The 18,624-nt window shown below is 45.2% G+C and overlaps 1 protein-coding gene across 1 annotated transcript in view; it reads left to right on the top strand.

The window, feature by feature from the left end:
- SYNE2 (spectrin repeat containing nuclear envelope protein 2) overlaps nucleotides 1-18,624 on the top strand; it is a 1,843,566-nt gene that overhangs the window by 343,481 nt on the left and 1,481,461 nt on the right. Inside the window, exon 19 of the mRNA XM_078660317.1 lies at nucleotides 14,441-14,614. Within this exon, the coding sequence (XP_078516443.1) occupies nucleotides 14,441-14,614 (174 nt within the window). The remainder of the gene's footprint in view (nucleotides 1-14,440; nucleotides 14,615-18,624) is intronic.

The raw sequence follows: 18,624 nt of genomic DNA, 5'->3' as shown, positions 1-18,624 counted from the left end.
CTATACAATAAATATCCAAATTTAAAAAAAAATAATAATAAATAAATAAATAGGCATGATAAACAGATATTTTTACAAAAAACACCACTAGCCAATAACAGGGCAATCTACCTTATATGCACTTCGCACCCATTTGATGTCTACAGATCAAGAGCCATGTTTTTACGGGTATAGCTAGCACTTAATAGGAATCTGCTAACGCAAAACACTGTGAAACGTCCAGTGTCTGTTTTAACAATCCTATATGCTTCAAGATATGAGCGTATACCTAAGGCTTTACACAAGGGTTTAATCCATTTTTTCCTTGCTAGTTCGTGGACTGTACAGAAAAACAATATATGGCTGTCATCCTCTCTCTGATTTAACTGGCAGCATGTGCAAATTACATTTTTTGTTTGCTCTGTGAGCTTGTCCCATCTCGCTAGTACAGATTTTGTTCTTAGAATACCATATCTGAATTTTAGGTACAAGCTTTTTGCTAGGGGTGGTTGAATCTCATCTAAAAAGTCTTCAAAGACTGGAAAATCCTTAAAATCAAGGATGTTACGTGTGATAGATCCACATGAATCGCTAAATTGAAGTATGTGTGTTATATGGGACCAAAATCTTGCCTTGACCAAGGTCTTACATCTTAGTCTTAAACACGTTGGATCATCCCAAAAGAGGGCAAGGCCTATCCGATAAAACCAATTTTTAACATACTTAAGCCAAGGGTTAGTGGTAGAAACATCAAGGTTCTTGACTTCCAAGATTCCATGTCTATAGTCTTCAAGATCCAGAGTACTCCAGAGTCTAACCCAGAACAAAAGTGGCCTAAGTAAAGCAATATGGTCTGTCCTTTTCATGTTTAAGTCAATAAATAATGGTACAAGTACATTTGGGCAATCTCAGAAGCCTTCTATAAAATGTGTTTTCACTGATCTTAAAGATGTTACCTGCCTTTACACCCCAGATTTCTGCTCCATATAAAGCACCAGATTGAGCCTTAAATTTAAAAAGTTCTAGTGCTTGAGAAAGGGACTTACTTAAACTTGCCCCATGGCGCTTAATAATAGGTAGAGTACTCTGGTTGAAAATAGTTTTACCTTTTTCAATTTGCGTTTTCCATGAGGTTGCTGAATCTAGGGAAACCCCCAAATACGAGAAGTTTGAAACCAGTTCAAGCCTCTGGTTATTTAAAAAGAATTGCCCTTTGAATGATTTATGGACATACATTTGGGTTTTTTTGTATTTATTTCTAGGCCCTTCAAGTCACAATACGTTTTGAAGGAATTTAAAAGTGTTTGTAGTCCCATGGGCGTTTGCGAAATCAGAATTGTATCGTCCGCAAATAGGAGTGAGGGAACCCTCACACCATTCAATTTTGGGGAATCATTATTGCATTTGTCTAAGTATTCTGGGATGTTGTTGACAAATAAAGAAAAAAGTGTAGGGGCCAGCACACATCCTTGCCGGACTCCCCGACTAATAGGTATGGGTTCTGTTAATTCCCCTTTCGGGCCCCAGCGTACTCTTGCAAAGTTATTGTCATGTAATCGTCTGATCGCTGGAGTATACATGGTGGTAAGCCCAGTGCAAACAAACAATCCCATAAACGATCCTGCAAAACTAAATCAAAAGCTGCCCTAAGATCAACAAAAGCTACATAAATATGTCCTTTTAGTAAAGAAACGTATGTCCAACAAATACAACAAAACCTAAATACTTGATCAATCGTGCTTGTGTTCCGTCTGAAACCTGCTTGGAACTTTGTAAAGATCTCGTTCTCATCGATCCACAGATCCATTCGATTTAAAAGATGCCTTGAATAAATGTTTTGTAAAATGTCTAGAAGACAAATGGGACGATAGTTAGAAGGATCATATCTATCTCCCTTCTTAAAAACTAAAATAATTTCTGCTCCCCGCCAGCTATCTGGTAAATTCCCTCCTGCCACTAATATATTAAAAAGCATGTTTATGTAAGGCGCCCATACACTAATCTCATGCTTGTACAAATCCCCCGGTATTTTGTCTAATCCTGGGGCTTTACCGTTTTTTACAGCGGTTATTGCCAACTCTGTTTCCTCAAGTCTAAACTCTATATTGTTTGCAAGTGGGGCCGGCCATGAGCTATTTCCATCAGCAGGCACCTCACTACCTGGTGCCTCATACAAATGAGTAAAATGGTTTACCCAGGTTTGCTCATCAATAAACACATCATCCGGTGGCCTTTCTCCGATTTTCTCATTAGCAACTAGCTTCCAGAAACCCACGTTGTCCTTTGTTTTAGCAGCTGTTAACATATTCTCCCAACATTCCTCGTCCCAATTGATTCTGGCCTTTTTCTGTATCCTCCTATATTCTTGTCTTAAGGTCCTAATTACACATGTTTTTTTGCTCTTGATTGCCTGTAGGAGTAAACCCTTACAGTTACGACATTCCTTGTTGTACCAGGGTTTAATGCCAATAGAGCTAGTTTTTTGCAGCTGTTTTTTGTTGGGCATTTTCGACACGAAAGGTACCAAGGCTTTGAAAAATTCAGTATGTAAGTCAATAAAAACCTTACCCTCTTCTGGTTGAAGCGAATGATTAACAAAGGTGTTAGCAAAAAGTGAATAAATGCTGGATAATGTCTCTTTATTGCTCAATAGGCTAGCCCATTTAAGCGAACGCCTATTGTTGCTCATCAGAGGGCCATTATTAGTAGGGTTATCCAGCATAGTATAAACCATCAGACTACTAGTACTAGGGATTAGTCTGTGATCTATAGTTAAGTGCAATGGTCGATGGTCACTCTCATACCTGGGGTCAATTACAAAGTCAAATAGGAAGGACCAGATATCAAAAGATACCAAAATATAATCAATACTACTTTGGGAATCATTTTTGACAAAGGTTGGTGCCTTTGGAGAGTCCGAAGGAAAATGGCCATTGCAGGCCCTCAGACCATGTACGGATACCAATTTCATTATCAGGGTGTCTAAGGTAGTACAACTCACACCCTTCGTATAAGATAAAGAGGGGATGTTATTAGCCCTGTCCTCGTCACTAAAAACATCTCCAAACCCTATGATCGGTTCAAAGTTACAGTTAAAATCACCACAAACCATTACACTGCTAGTCACATCTACATAATCTATAAAGAGTTTTTCCAGTTTGTCAAAAATAACAGATTCATTTGATAGCCCACATGGACGGTTGTAAATATTAAACACAACAAGGCGCCTGCCATCCTTCAAGTTAGCTACAAGTCCTAGTATATCTGCTGAATCCGTGTTTAGTTGTGTAATTTTTGCCTCTAATAACACACTAACCCACACCGTGAGCCCCCCGGATGGTCTACCTCTAACTGAAGGAACTGCCTCAATATTAAATGTCCTGTATCCTACCCTGTGTGGTATTTCGAGGGACCAGGTTTCTTGGAACAAGCAAAAATCACAGGCATCTATGTAGTTAGACCAATCAGGGTCAGAGAGATTTTTTTCCAAACCAGCAATGTTCCAAGATATCAAGGTGATTTTGTGTTGTGTAGATGTTTTTTCCCTAGTTAGCATTGGACCGTCCCCTACTAGTGGCGCCCCCATTTTCGAAGCCACACTGTTACTAGCCCCTATTATAGAGTTGGTTACTGAGGAAACAGGGGCTATAATCACTTGCCTTGATATCGAGGCACCTCCTACATCAATATCAGCTCCCCCTTGATAAGACCTGGATGGCATCAGGTCATGGACCGCTTGGTCTACAACAGTAATAAACTTCAAAATTGGATCGCACTCAGCTATCTGTGTGTTAACTAGTGGAGTACTTAGAGTGACAGATCCTAGGCTCCCCAACATTGGTTGTTGTATATTTCCATCCAGTTTACAGCCATCACCAATTTGCTCTGTTTGGATTGCGTTTGACTGACCAACCATACAGTCGTCATTCTGTGGTCTTCAATCGCAATTATCCAACCCAGAGAAAATATCGAACCTATTTGCTGTCTCCAGGGGTGTGAAAGGTCTCAGGTTCTCCATTCTCCTGTTAGGGTATCTGAAAGACCTGGGAGGTACCATATTCCACCCAAGGGGATCAGCCACATGATGGTAATATGAAAGTTCTGGTGGAAGCCCAGTGTTGAGGGACATCAAGGGGGCAATCTGGTTGGGTACCTGAGCACCAACGTGGTTTGGGGGAAACACCAAGGATCTCGGATAAAAGTAGGTCAAAGGGCGCGGAACAATAGAGTTATTGCCTTCCCCCTGGGGCCAATTTAGTATATAGGTGACTGCTCGAGGATCTCTAAAGTTTATAACCACTAAGTCACCATCTATATCCTTGGCCCTACTACCCAACCATGGGAGACGTCTAACATGCACAATATCACCATTAATATTCGGTGCTAAAGGTCTGAATTGAGCTAGCCAATGCATGATTTTGTTTTTAAGCTGGAAGAAACCCTCTCTCTTATTTGTTGGCAAGCTAGGAACCCCCGTGAGAACAACCACATATGGGGCAGCTTCAGGCGGCAGTTCAGCTTGAGGAATTCTGCGAGGCAAAGGCCTGCTATCGTTTTTTTGTCCCCTTATAGGCTGATTAGAAGTTCCCACGTAATATTTTGTAGGTCCGCTCGCCACTACATTTGCTATTGTTGGAGCTAAGCTTGTGTTTTGTTTGTGTGAGGGAATCTTCTGCAGCATAGAATTTATTAATTTAGTTGATTGGTCAGAACCTTTGGAGGCGCCAGAAGTACACGTCGACACCGTGACTGGTGGTACTAAACCACCACTCATCAGTGCCGTTGAAGATCCCTGGTTGCTGCTAGCTGCAGCCTCTATCGCTTCAAGCTTTTTTTCCACCCTCCTCAGCCTCTCGATAATAGGTAGTATAAAGGACCTAATTAAATGTTCCATATTGTCCAGTGAAGCAGTGGTAGAAACATCCATAAGGGATGAATCATCCGGTATAACAATTGGAGTGATAGTATCCATAGGTTGTACAGCTGGTACCAAAGGTAACAAAGGCGCCGAAGTTGGTATATCAGATTGAGAAACAACAGGGTGCTTAGCAGTTATAATGTTGACTTTAGAAGATTTTCCAAAGTCCGAGTGGCTTAACTTTGGCTTTTGCTGAACACCCCCCTTACGTCTTCTTTTTGCAGGTGGTGGACCATGGCTCATTGCCTTCACAAGTTTACTCTGTTTGATTAAAGCATGTTTGGGCTGGGCCGGGGTACGAATAGGCAAATCAGCAGCAAGCAATGCCGAGCTAGGGACAAGAGTGGTATTCGCAGGCTGGTCTGTAAGGGCAATTGGTGTAGGAGTACAGTCTCGTAGCAAAAGCGGAAAACTTTCCAAACATAAGGGATCTTCATTGGAAGGAGTACATCCAAGTGTAAGTGTAAGGGCTTTGGGTGGAGAACCGGCAGGTACCTTGTTCTTTATATTTTCAACAGAGCGACGACGCTCAGCCCTACGATCTGCCAAGGTATTCTCTCTATCTTGGTCAGTGAGAGCCTTTGAAAAATAATTGTCAAGAGGTCCACTGAAACTACACCCAGCCTTCTCTAGCTGCAAATGGGCTGGACTTTGTGCCATCAGAAAGCAGTTGGCTATAGTAACCTAAAGAGGAAAAAGGTAGGCCCTGCCCGGCCTCACTCGGCTTCTGAGGGCCTCAGAGGGCCCGCCCTTTGCCCGGGCTTAGCCCCGTGCTTTGTCCCGCGCGCGTCCCGCTTCGCGAAGAGCCCAGACTGCTCTTATAACCCTCTGTAGTCAAGGGGGCGGGGCCGCTGCGGGAAGAGGCTGCAGCTGGTTTGATCGCCTCGCAGTCCCGCAGCGGTAGGGAGGCGGTCAGTGGCACAGCCCTTGTGGACTCCACGCACCCCCAGCAACAACACGAACAGGGCAGCAAAACCCACGTAGGTCTCAGCAGCAGGTCAGCAAACAAGTGAGTAGCACCCGCGCAGCGGGTGCTGCAAAAGGTTATGCTGTTTGAAATCAAGGGGGCGGGGCCGCTGCGGGAAGAGGCTGCAGCTGGTTCAATCGCCTCGCAGTCCCGCAGCGGTAGGGAGGCGGTCAGCGGCACAGCGCTTGTGGACTCCACGCACCCCCAGCAAAAACACGAACAGGGCAGCAAATCCCACGTAGGTCTCAGCAGCAGGTCAGCAAACAAGTGAGTAGCCAGTTATATTATATTTAGTTCCTCCAAGGGTGGCAGCCACGCTGCACTGCCTGGTCATCCCAGAATACCTGACAATTATTTTATTTTTTGTTCCCCCAAGGGTGGCAGCCACGCTGCACTGCCTGGTCAGCCCAGAATACCTCGGCTGTAAGTGAAGGTGCCTGCAGCCAGGGCTCACTGGAAGAGAAGGGGCTGCTGGTGCTGGTGCTTTAAGTATATTAAAAAACATTATTTTTTAAAATTATTTTGAAAACTAAATCTCACTTACAGTGTAATGTTTACATTTATTTATACATTAAAAGTTACTCCAAAATATGCGTAGAGTTAATGTAATTTAATATAGGTAATTTAGAAAACATGTTTTTAAATTGAAAAAGGTAATTATTCAACTGTTATAAAATACTATTTATTTATAATCTATTTTCGTTTTTTAATAATAACATGCATATATGTGTGTGTGTAATTATTTTATATATATATATATATATATATATATATATATATATATATATATATATATATATATATATATATATATATATATATTATCCAATCCTTCGTTCCTCGATCCAAAAAAAGGCGCTGACACCGTGGGATTCAGAACAAAGAGGAATCTTTATTCTTCAACGAAAATGGCATATATATATATATATATATATATATATATATATATATATATATATATATATATATATATATATATATATATATATATTAATCCGGTTTCTGACAAAGCAGAATGTCTCTCGCACTCCCAGCATTAAGGACGACTCAAATCCAAACTTAACCTCGTGAAAAAGCGGCGTGGTGCCGCGAAACGCGTCGAGGAGTATGCTGAGAACGAGCTGTGCAAAATAAATGAAATCAAAGCTACTAAATTGGATTTGAGTCATCCTTAATGCTGGGAGTGCGAGAGACATTCTGCTTTGTCAGGAACCGGATTAATTTATTGGCAGCGGGGCCCTGCTGCACTCTTTAACGCACCGCCATAGAGCACTCGGAAGCCCCCACCCGGGCCATTACACTTGGATATATATATATATATATATATATATATATATATATATATATTTATTTATTACCTACTGGCAGTCGCCAGTAGGTAGTTATAGTTCGGACCTACTTTCCATAGGAAATCCGCAACATTCTATTTCCAATAACTTGTCTTCGCCAAATTTCCAAAACTTATGGTCCACTCCTATCTTGAAAGTCTTGGGGTGATCCGTCAAGCGGGGGCCGAGAAAAAAGGGGGGTCCCAAAATGTGTTTTCCCCATGCAATTTTCCATACGAATCTTTAGCCGCAGCTACAGCCTGAACTGCTGAACGGAATTACACCAAATTTGGCAAAGAGGTAGTCCTTGGTTCAAACTCATGCCTTTTTGTTAAATGGTGTAAATCCGTTCAGTAGTTGCTGAGAAAATCAAAAGTAAAATCACATATATATCTATGGCCTCGGAGGATCCGCACACCCTCCCAATGACAAACTGTATGCTAATTGGCTGTCAACACTCCAAATCAGGAAGTGTTGGCAGCCATCTTGTGCCTCGGTAGAACCGAGGCACAAGAAAGCAGAGAAAAAAGTGCGCAAAACGCAAAAAGGGGGCAGGGTAGAAACACCCTGACCCCCTAGGCCTGCTTGGGGGGTCCCACAAGGACCCCCAGGGCCCCAAAAAATGTTTTTTTTTTTTTAAATCGGCAAAATCCGTGCAGTGTGCGCGGATCCTGCTGATTAAAAAAAACTAAGCCTGGGCTCCCGCGCTTCGTTGCTATTTAGCCCCCGGGGGGCCAAGTCCCGGGGGCAATAGTGTTATGTAATGTCTGAAGACGTGGACTCAGAGGATGACTGCGTGGAAACATCTGCACACTCTGGGAAGAATGGCGGAACGCACAGCCTACCTTAACCTATAGTACACAACCTCTTGCAACACCAAGAGATGCAACGGGCAAGGGGAGGAAGCTTAGAAGCCGGTGTGCCCGCAGTCGAGGGCTACGAGGATGCGCAGTCAGGGAAGAAAGGGGCAGCGCACAGCCTGCCTTAATTTACAGCAAACAGCGCTTGGAAGCGCCAAGAGGTGTATCCCGTGACGCGCAGAGCGAGGGAAGGGACTGGGAGCTCAGATGCCCGTGTGTGGGGAAGAAAGGTGCAGGGCACGGCCTGCCTCAACTCACTGTGCACAACTGCTTTGAGGCACCGAGAGATGCAACGGGACAGAAGGGGCAGAGATGATGAACTCACTCTGTCCCCCCTGGTTACAGCACGCACAGCAGTACCAGGGCCCCTAAAACCAAGGAGCAGAGACTGGCGAGCAGGGGCAGCCTTCCATGCACGTGGTGTTCACAGGAGTGTGCGAGGAACGGGACACGGCGTGGGAGGGTGTGAGTACCGCGGCCGGCTTCGGTGGCAGCGAGCCTGGTCCTGGCCCAGCCTTCGGGCACTCTCTCCTGGCATGGCACTGCCACCACTAAAGCATGGAATGAGTGTGTGTGTGTGATTTACATCGGTAGAGTGCCACCTCGCCTGCATAGCGCCTAGCAGATCATCTGGGTGTGTGCTGAAACGGAGTGCCTTGTGTCATTCACATCGATATAGCGAGGTCTCGTCTGCATAGCGCCTAGCAGATCATCCGGGTGTGTGTGGAAACAGAGTACATTGTGTCATTCACATCAATATAGCGAGGTCTCCTTGTATAGCGCCTAGCAGATCATCCGGGTGTGTGCTGAAACGGACTTCCTTGTGTCATTCACATCGGTTTAGCGAGGTATCGTCTGTATAGCGCCTAGCAGATCATCCGCTGTGCTGAGACGGTGCGCCTTGTGTCATTCACATCGGTATAGCGAGGTCTCGTTGTATAGCACCTAGCAGATCGTCCCGTGAGTTGAGAAGACGGAGCGCCTTGTGTTATTCACATCGGTATAGCACCTACCACCTTAGGTTGTGCCTCTAAGAAGGACTTTCCTCCTTCTCACAAGTAGCTGCTCAGTGGCTCTGCTCAAGAGGTTCGGCGTCACACACGGATGTGTTTTCACTCATCCACGACACGTCGAGGTGCACACTCGACGACAGCCTTATCAAATGCGAACCCACCCCTCTGGTGATTAACAAGAGAATAACACTCACATCCAGTGACAGACATACAGACTCAATCACGCCGACTGTCTGTGCTGAACCTCAGACAAGCGACGCCTCTGCCTTCCATCAAGTCAATGCCTTATTTTACACATACAGTGGAAACATTATAAACTTCTGAATTTAAGTGTTCCTTGAAATACTTTTAAAGGAAGACACCGTTTTTTATCATTTCAGAGCTATAATAATGTTAAGTGATTTAATAGCAATTCAGTAATAAACCTCAGAAGAATGAAATGTTGAACAGTCCTTCCCAGTGTGTGACCTTCAGCTCACACCAGATGTCAGCAAGGAGCGTTTAACTGACTGAGACATCTTCCCAGCTACACAAATTATCACAACTTCCCAGTGTTTACAAAAGACTATAAAGCTTCCATGTAATAAAGCAAAATACTCCCAACAGAGATCAAGATTTTGTAATTGTTACCATAATTAATACAGCAATTTGCTGTTGTCCCGAGACATTCATTTTTGTGCAGTAAGTAGATAAGTTATTTGATGAGGTGCTGGAACTAGATATATAAATAAACACAAGGAGATGATAGATGGAGTGCTGAAACTTTTTAGATACTCACCCCAGTCACAGATCTGGGTTACATCCATCATTGTTCTTTAGCTCACTTCGCCACCTCAGTTCAGACCCAGCTATATGCAAATCAGTCAGATCAGTGATGTCATGAGTGATGTCACTGACCATATCATGAGTGATGAAATATGTAACGTCATCAGCAGTCCATTGCGGGCGCGCGAGTTATAGTTAGCTGAACTAACTATAACGGGGGAATTTCTATGGTTTTGCACAAGTGAAATGTCCAACTAACAATACCTCCCCTGAAACCTATGTTTTTTTCAGTGAATTTATATATATATATATCACCAAGATCTCCTCCGTAGAAAGAAGAGAGGCCACACCAGGGGAAATAGCGAAGGCTTCTTTATTCAGTAGAAAACACCCACAATGGCGAATGCATTTCGCCGTTGAATTTGCCTTCCTCAGCGCCAGGGGTATGTGCACAGTTCAGGCATCAGTTTGACTTTAAATGCCCTGCTGCTGGCCACGTAACTCCGCCCCTCCAGGTAAGTACCAATCTCTGTACACTACCTGCAGGCTGCTTGTGATGCATTGCTTACAGGACCCAGAATGCACCATTCTTAGCAGTTCTCTGTGTTTTGCGGGGGTGAGTCCTGTGCCAGCCAATTGTCGTGCCCCCGGGTGTCCACCGAACATCAGCTGCCTCCTCCGCTCCCCAGACTGCAGCAACCCCCACACCACGGGATGAAATATCAGCGGGGCAAGGTAGGAAGTCCTCCACGCCCAACGTACAATCTAGCCGATTGCAGCACCGCCCGCTCTCCTCCCGGGTCCGAAGGTGGGCCCTGGTCATTCCCTTACCAGGGACAATGAGAATTTCACCAAGGCAAAGACCAGCGTTGCCAAGGCCAACTTGTGCTGCGGGGGCCTCTCAAACCGCGACTTCTGGGGCACGCGCTGAAATATCACCAAGAACTCCTCCGTAGAAAGAAGAGAGGCCACACCAGGGGAAATAGCAAAGGCTTCTTTATTCAGTAGAAAACACCCACAATGGCGAATGCATTTCGGCGTTGAATTTGCCTTCCTCAGCGCCAGGGGTATGTGCACAGTTCAGGCGGCAGTTTGACTTTAAATGTGCTGCTGCTGGCCACGTAACTCCGCCCCTCCAGGTAAGTACCAATCGCTGAACACTACCTGCTGGCTGCTTGTGGTGCATTGCCTACAGGACCCAGAATGCACCATTCTTAGCAGTTCTCGGTGTTTTGCGGGAGTGAGTCCTGTGCCAGCCAATTGTTGTGCCCCCGGGTGTCCACCGAACATCAGCTGCCTCCTCCGCTCCCCAGACTGCAGCAACCCCCACACCACGGAATAAAATATCGGCGGGGGCAAGGTAGGAAGTCCTCCACGCCCAACGTACAATCTAGCCGATTGCAGCACCGCCCGCTCTCCTCCCGGGTCCGAAGGTGGGCCCTGGTCATTCCCTTACCAGGGACAATGAGAATTTCACCAAGGCAAAGACCAGCGTTGCCAAGGCCAACTTGTGCTGCGGGGGCCTCTCAAAGTGCGACTTCTGGTGCACGCGCTGAAATATCACCAAGAACTCCTCCGTAGAAAGAAGAGAGGCCACACCAGGGGAAATAGCGAAGGCTTCTTTATTCAGTAGAAAACACCCTCAATGGCAAATGCATTTCGGCGTTGAATTTGCCTTCCTCAGCGCCAGGGGTATGTGCATAGTTCAGGCATCAGTTTGACTTTAAATGTCCTGCTGCTGGCCACGTAACTCCGCCCCTCCAGGTAAGTACCAATCGCTGAACACTACCTGCAGGCTGCTTGTGGTGCATTGCCTACAGGACCCAGAATGCACCATTCTTAGCAGTTCTCGGTGTTTTGCGGGGGTGAGTCCTGTGCCAGCCAATTGTTGTGCCCCCGGGTGTCCACCGAACATCAGCTGCCTCCTCCGCTCCCCAGACCGCAGCAACCCCCACACCACGGAATAAAATATCGGCGGGGGCAAGGTAGGAAGTCCTCCACGCCCAACGTACAATCTAGCCGATTGCAGCACCGCCCGCTCTCCTCCCGGGTCCGAAGGTGGGTCCTGGTCATTCCCTTACCAGGGACAATGAGAATTTCACCAAGGCAAAGACCAGCGTTGCCAAGGCCAACTTGTGCTGCGGGGGCCTCTCAAAGCGCGACTTCTGGTGCACGCGCTGAAATATCACCAAGAACTCCTCCGTAGAAAAAAGAGAGGCCACACCAGGGGAAATAGCGAAGGCTTCTTTATTCAGTAGAAAACACCCTCAATGGCGAATGCATTTCGGCGTTGAATTTGCCTTCCTCAGCGCCAGGGGTATGTGCATAGTTCAGGCATCAGTTTGACTTTAAATGTCCTGCTGCTGGCCACGTAACTCCGCCCCTCCAGGTAAGTACCAATCGCTGAACACTACCTGCAGGCTGCTTGTGGTGCATTGCCTACAGGACCCAGAATGCACCATTCTTAGCAGTTCTCGGTGTTTTGCGGGGGTGAGTCCTGTGCCAGCCAATTGTTGTGCCCCCGGTGTCCACCGAACATCAGCTGCCTCCTCCGCTCCCCAGACTGCAGCAACCCCCACACCACGGGATGAAATATCAGCGGGGGCAAGGTAGGAAGTCCTCCACGCCCAATGTACAATCTAGCCAATTGCAGCACCGCCCGCTCTCCTCCCGGGTCCGAAGGTGGGCCCTGGTCATTCCCTTACCAGGGACAATGAGAATTTCGCCAAGGCGAAGACCAGCGTTGCCAAGGCCAACTTGTGCTGCGGGGGCCTCTCAAACCGCGACTTCTGGTGCACGCGCTGAAATATCACCAAGATCTCCTCCGTAGAAAGAAGAGAGGCCACACCAGGGGAAATAGCGAAGACTTCTTTATTCAGTAGAAAACACCCACAATGGGGAATGCATTTCGGCGTTGAATTTGCCTTCCTCAGCGTCAGGGGTATGTGCACAGTTCAGGCAGCAGTTTGACTTTAAATGTCCTGGTGCTGGCCACGTAACTCCGCCCCTCCAGGTAAGTACCAATCGCTGAACACTACCTGCAGGCTGCTTGTGGTGCATTGCCTACAGGACCCAGAATGCACCATTCTTAGCAGTTCTCGGTGTTTTGCGGGGGTGAGTCCTGTGCCAGCCAATTGTTGTGCCCCCGGGTATCCACCGAACATCAGCTGCCTCCTCCGCTCCCCAGACCGCAGCAACCCCCACACCACGGAATGAAATATCGGCGGGGGCAAGGTAGGAAGTCCTCCACACCCAACGTACAATATAGCCGATTGCAGCACCGCCCGCTCTCCTCCCGGGTCCGAAGGTGGGCCCTTGTCATTCCCTTACCAGTGACAATGAGAATTTCGCCAAGGCGAAGACCAGCGTTGCTAAGGTCAACTTGTGCTGCGGGAGCCTCTCAAAGCGCGACTTCTGGTGCACGCGCTGAAATATCATCAAGAACTCCTCCGTAGAAAGAAGAGAGGCCACACCAGGGGAAATAGCGGAGGCTTCTTTATTCAGTAGAAAACACCCACAATGGCAAATGCATTTCGGCGTTGAATTTGCCTTCCTCAGCGCCAGGTGTATGTGCACAGTTCAGGTATCAGTTTGACTTTAAATGTCCTGCTGCTGGCCACGTAACTCCGCCCCTCCAGGTAAGTACCAATCGCTGAACACTACCTGCAGTCTGCTTGTGGTGCATTGCCTACAGGACCCAGAATGCACCATTCTTAGCAGTTCTCGGTGTTTTGCGGGGGTGAGTATATATATACACAGGGAAAATAGAAACCACGCCCAGCGCTATTTCTCAGATCTCTGTTCCTCTTACAGAGAAGAGTCCATTTGGTACACAAATATCCATTCAAAGATCCGTATAAGTTCTTTATTTTCAAACAGATTCTTGACAGATATGCTCTCCAATTCTTCACGGCATTCATAAATAATCGACAGCCAAGTCAACATGTATTTCGCGATATAATCTCTTCTTCAGGGCTTTGTAATCCTTAGTTCCATTAAAAAAACTGTGACACATTGTCGACCTCACTCATGCTCTTCTGCTCAGTTCTTTGTTGTACTGCTCACTATAATACAGCCAATATTATCACGGTATTACAGTACCTTATGTTTAATATTCCAGTTCATCACGGTTGAATCATGCTATCGGCATCAATCAATTATGACATCCAATTCCGTCAGTGAACGGCTGTAGCCAGCATCTATTTCGCCCTGACAAACCTGCTGTCCAGCCCCTCAGCGCAACCCACTCTCATGGCTTTTAATGAAATCTGTATCAAAATATAGATAAACTATATCTACCCTCAGCTCAGCTCAGACACTGTTCTAACTTTGCTACAGCAATCCACGACGGTTTTCAAATTGCTTCTTGAAATGATTACTTTCGTATTGTGTGCTGTATTAGTTCTATGAATAAATAATCTGAAAATGTAATAATCCAGCACTAACACCTGAAAATCACTTGGATAAATCAAAAAAAGTGTAATTTAAGACATGACTTGCAACATTTGCAAATAATTTTGAGTGACCAATCCATCACTTCATATTTTTATGGGTATGCCACTACACACAACTATTTCAAAACACTGAAACTCTATTTTTCTTCCTCATAGACTGCAGAAACGCCTTCACTTATTACTGAAAAAGTTGAACGGCTTCTACTAGAGATGGACACATTTGAAGAGCATATAAACCAAGTGGAAAACTGGATATTGGAATCAGAACATATTGTTGATAATATGAGACTTCAAGAATCGGTGGACGCCTCACCAGAAGAATCTCTGAAGGTAGGTCAAAACAACAGTTTTATCTGTCTCATGTACCATCCATATTTCCATATATTAACATAACTAGTACACTATGACTTAGAGAAGCTGATGCCTCAGAGAGGCATGCTAAGACTATCCAAGTACCAGCAGGAAACAGATGACTTATGTCATGATGCCACAACTCTTTCACTTCACATGTAGGCTGCAAACTCAGTTTTACATTTTGCTTCTGAAATAGTGCTGGTGTTTCAAAGTCAGACTGAGGTAGTCATATAAGCCACATTCTCAAATGGGAATGACTTGAGTGCATGTCTTGTAGGAAAAGATGAGAAAGATAAATCATTATAAATAAGTAACGCGCTCTTATATTATCTGGAGATAAAAATTTAAGAGGAGATAACCAGCACTGCCATCGCAAGGGGGAGAGAGAGTGCATTTTTGTCACTATTTTGTTTACTCATTATGTTTAAACTCACTTTGCAGCACCTATGTACCCTCTGTGAGAACATCTGAATATTTAGTGGATTTTTCATGCTTGTATGCAAACTCTACAAATGTAAAAATCAGTAGAGCCTGAGTTGGGCCCAGATTACAAGAGGCCTAGATGACAGAGTTATCACACATGGTAATAACCGATACAGTGGTTAAATATTTACCACTTGCAGTTGATACTTTCAATTCTGAGTTGTTCTCATTTAGTGCAGAATTTGGTGCTTTTCAAATCAAATCCAGCATGTTTCCAGATGTGTTATTCATTTTTCCCAGTAAATATCTGCAGGTTTGACCTGTGTAAAATGGACATTGGGCAAGGCCTGGAAACAAAGTACAATAGCACACCCAACCTCAGTGTATCTCCCTGCACTTGGACACAAGCAGTCCGGCGCTCTTTCATTTAAACTTTCAGCCTTGTCCAAACTCGGGGTACTTGTAATGCTAGAGTGGCTGTGTCGTAGCTGCCATTTGGCTCACAAAATCCCGCCCCACTTTGGATTCTACTTAACACCTCTCATCCCTGGGTGTCTTTCCACTAAGTCAGGGTTCTCCAAAGTCGGTACTAGAAGGCCGGATCTATGCCAGATTTTTAGTATATCCCCATTTAGATACATGTAGTTAACTTAAAAATCTGGCATGTATCTGGCCCTCCAGGCCGACTTTGGAGAACCGTGATCTAGGCTCTGTGGGATCCAATCACAGCAGAGAAAGTCTTTCAGCCTGAGCGGGTGCAGGGTTTGGCCTAATGCAGTATCATTGGCTATGGCGGGATGATTCAGTGAGCTCTGGGCCAATTGCTACTGATTCAGATGGTGTTCTGGAGGATTCTCCAGCTGTTTCAATAACTGGGGTTAAGGTTCAATTGAGTGAAAGCGGGTAAACCATTCTCGTTCCTTCTCCCCTCTTGACTTTCCTCACTCTTCATGGGGGTTTTCTGGCACTTTGCTGTGTGTTTCAGCATTTTGAGATATGCTCTTAAAATATGAAATGTTCTGTGGAACCACCTTTGTTTCCTTCTGGGCAGTGACCAGTGTTACCCTCACTGACACCACTCGCCACATGCCTCTTTCATAAGGAGTATGACATTTCTATTCACCTGGGGCCATCAGGATGGGTTCCTGGCGTGGTCACATTAAGTTGGGCGAGGTTGTTAAGATGTCATGCTATTGGAAGGGCTGGCTAGCCTTTGCTCTTTGAGTAGCCCATACTCTAAGTATTTACTCCAGCCTGGGCTTTATGTATTCAAATGTAGGAATATTAGGATTTCAACCATAGAAACTTTGAGTGGGCATCCATAACGGCCAGGTGGTGCATACATCTAGGAAGCTCCCAAAGTCTGCACTGACTTAGGTCTACAGGAGATATGGGGATATTCTGTGATAACGGGGGCCGGTCGTTTTACCTTACTGTTTAGTTGGCAGGCTTGGCATTCTTCTACGATCTGATGCATCTCTGAGAACCACCATTTTTCCTGTAAGTGTGACTTGGAGACACCTTGGTGCCCTTGGTGTGCTAGGGTGGCAACAATGTCTTTTAATGCTAAGGGGACATCTATGCACCTGCCTCGCAGTATGAGACCATCCTCTGTGGCACTTAGTTCCATCCAAGTACTCTATGACTTGCTTATTTTTTCTTTTGACTTCTTATATTTCTGGAGTTGGACGAGAAACATCTTTCACTCAGGGACATCTTATGGGTTTTGGGGGACATTGCCCAAGCTTATTTTGGGGGCCCCTGTTTAGAGCAGCTTTTAATTTATGATCCGATTTGAGCTTTTTCATGCCCTCTTTCACAAGGTCACAGACATTGCACAGGCACAGCCCTCCAAATTTTAAATGTGTTTCCATCGAATATTCATGGATAGTGATGTGTCTTTTCAATATTGTAATATAGCAGCAGCTCACTAAAATCATTGCAAATAATCTCTGCGATGACTGCCATTTCTCATATGTGAGGTCATGTTTCAATTTAAAAGGTACTTTTTCTTAAGATGTTGCATAGTGTTGAACAACAATCATTTCTCTGCAAAATGCCTGTTACCCATACTAAAAATGATTTAAGGGAATATGGTATTTGAAACAATCTATGTTTTAGTAACAATGTTATCAGGGCAGGACTGTGTGAAAGAAAGAGCTGGCTCTATCAAGGCCCCCTGAAAGGCTGGGGCCCTAGGCCGTAGACCACTTTACTCATGCCTCAAAACATGTCTGCCTCCCTTCCTCCCATTGCAGGGCTTCCTGCACCTTTTGCAGACCCTGATCTTGTCTAGTCTAGTTTCTCTGGATTGTGGACATGCTGCTTAAGGAACAATTCACACACATTTTTCAGTGATTTTAGTGTGTAGTCCAGCGGGCTTTGTACTGTTATCCAAGTACCCCAACAGGAAACCAGTCCTGTTGATAGGTGCCGTTCAGGCGGTACTGTTGTAATTGCAACACCCATTTTTCGATTCTTGTGGGTGTGTGCTGTGGTGTATCTTGAAAGAGATTCACGAGAGGCTTGTGCTCATGACTAAGATGAAGCTGCACCCATACAGATATAGATGAAAGCGGGGCCATCCCCACTTGATGACCCAAGGCTTCTCTCTCAATTTGGGCATACTGACTCGACATCAGTCAGTGCTGGGCTGACAAAGGCCACAGGAGCCCAAACATCTCTACTTTGTTCTTGCACAAGGCCAGCTCCCAGTTCCAAATGGGTGGCACCCACTCTCAGCTTCATACGTTTCTGGGGGTCACAGTAGACCATTGTTGTTCATGGGACAGTGCTTCCTTTACTTTCTGGAATGCCCATTCTTGGGGAAGACCCCAATACAATCTGGCCTAAACATTCGTGAAGGGTCTCAAAGGTTCAGTTAGAGTCACCACTCAGTGCCCCTCTATGGAATCAGACACAAGGGGTCCTCCATCCCTTTATTTAAACCATTGGCTATGCCCGGCCTCAGGATTCCGCTGGTATAGCTGCTGGGTGTCACTGTCTTACTACAACCTGTCAGAATTCATAAGGGAAAAATTACATGGGTTGCAGTCATTACTGCACAACTCATACTTCTGATCCCTGTGTAAATATGATTTTGTGTAGGGGATAGAAGTTAATAGGAATTGCAAATTCGACCTTTTTTACCTGTCCCAGCTGCTGGGTGGTTTATCACAACCTGTCAGAATTCCTAAAGGAAAAATAACATGGGCTGCCATCATTACCACACAACTCATACTTCTGATCCCTGTGCAAACAGGATTTTGTGTAGGGGGTGGAATTTAATAGGAATTAGGATGTGACCTTTATGCACACAGTTTCAACCTTTGCTGTGCAACTTACACTTACAACGGGAAATATTTGTGGATCCTGCCCAAGATCACTGACGTTTTGTATTGTGATTGTTAAATGTAATGTAGATAGTATAATGGTTTAATTAAGTTGTCCACTTACAGCTGCCAAACATTTTCTCTCATTCTGTATTTATAAGAGCGGCAGCGTTTGGAGGATATTTGTTGCTGTAGGTGAAGAACTTGTAAAAAAAAAAGGAAAGTTTGATG

This window comes from Lissotriton helveticus, chromosome 9 (genome assembly GCF_964261635.1).
Source record: "Lissotriton helveticus chromosome 9, aLisHel1.1, whole genome shotgun sequence".
NCBI lineage: Eukaryota > Metazoa > Chordata > Amphibia > Caudata > Salamandridae > Lissotriton > Lissotriton helveticus.
Note: the sequence above shows the minus strand (reverse complement) of the source record. Positions and strands in the feature narration are given on the sequence as shown.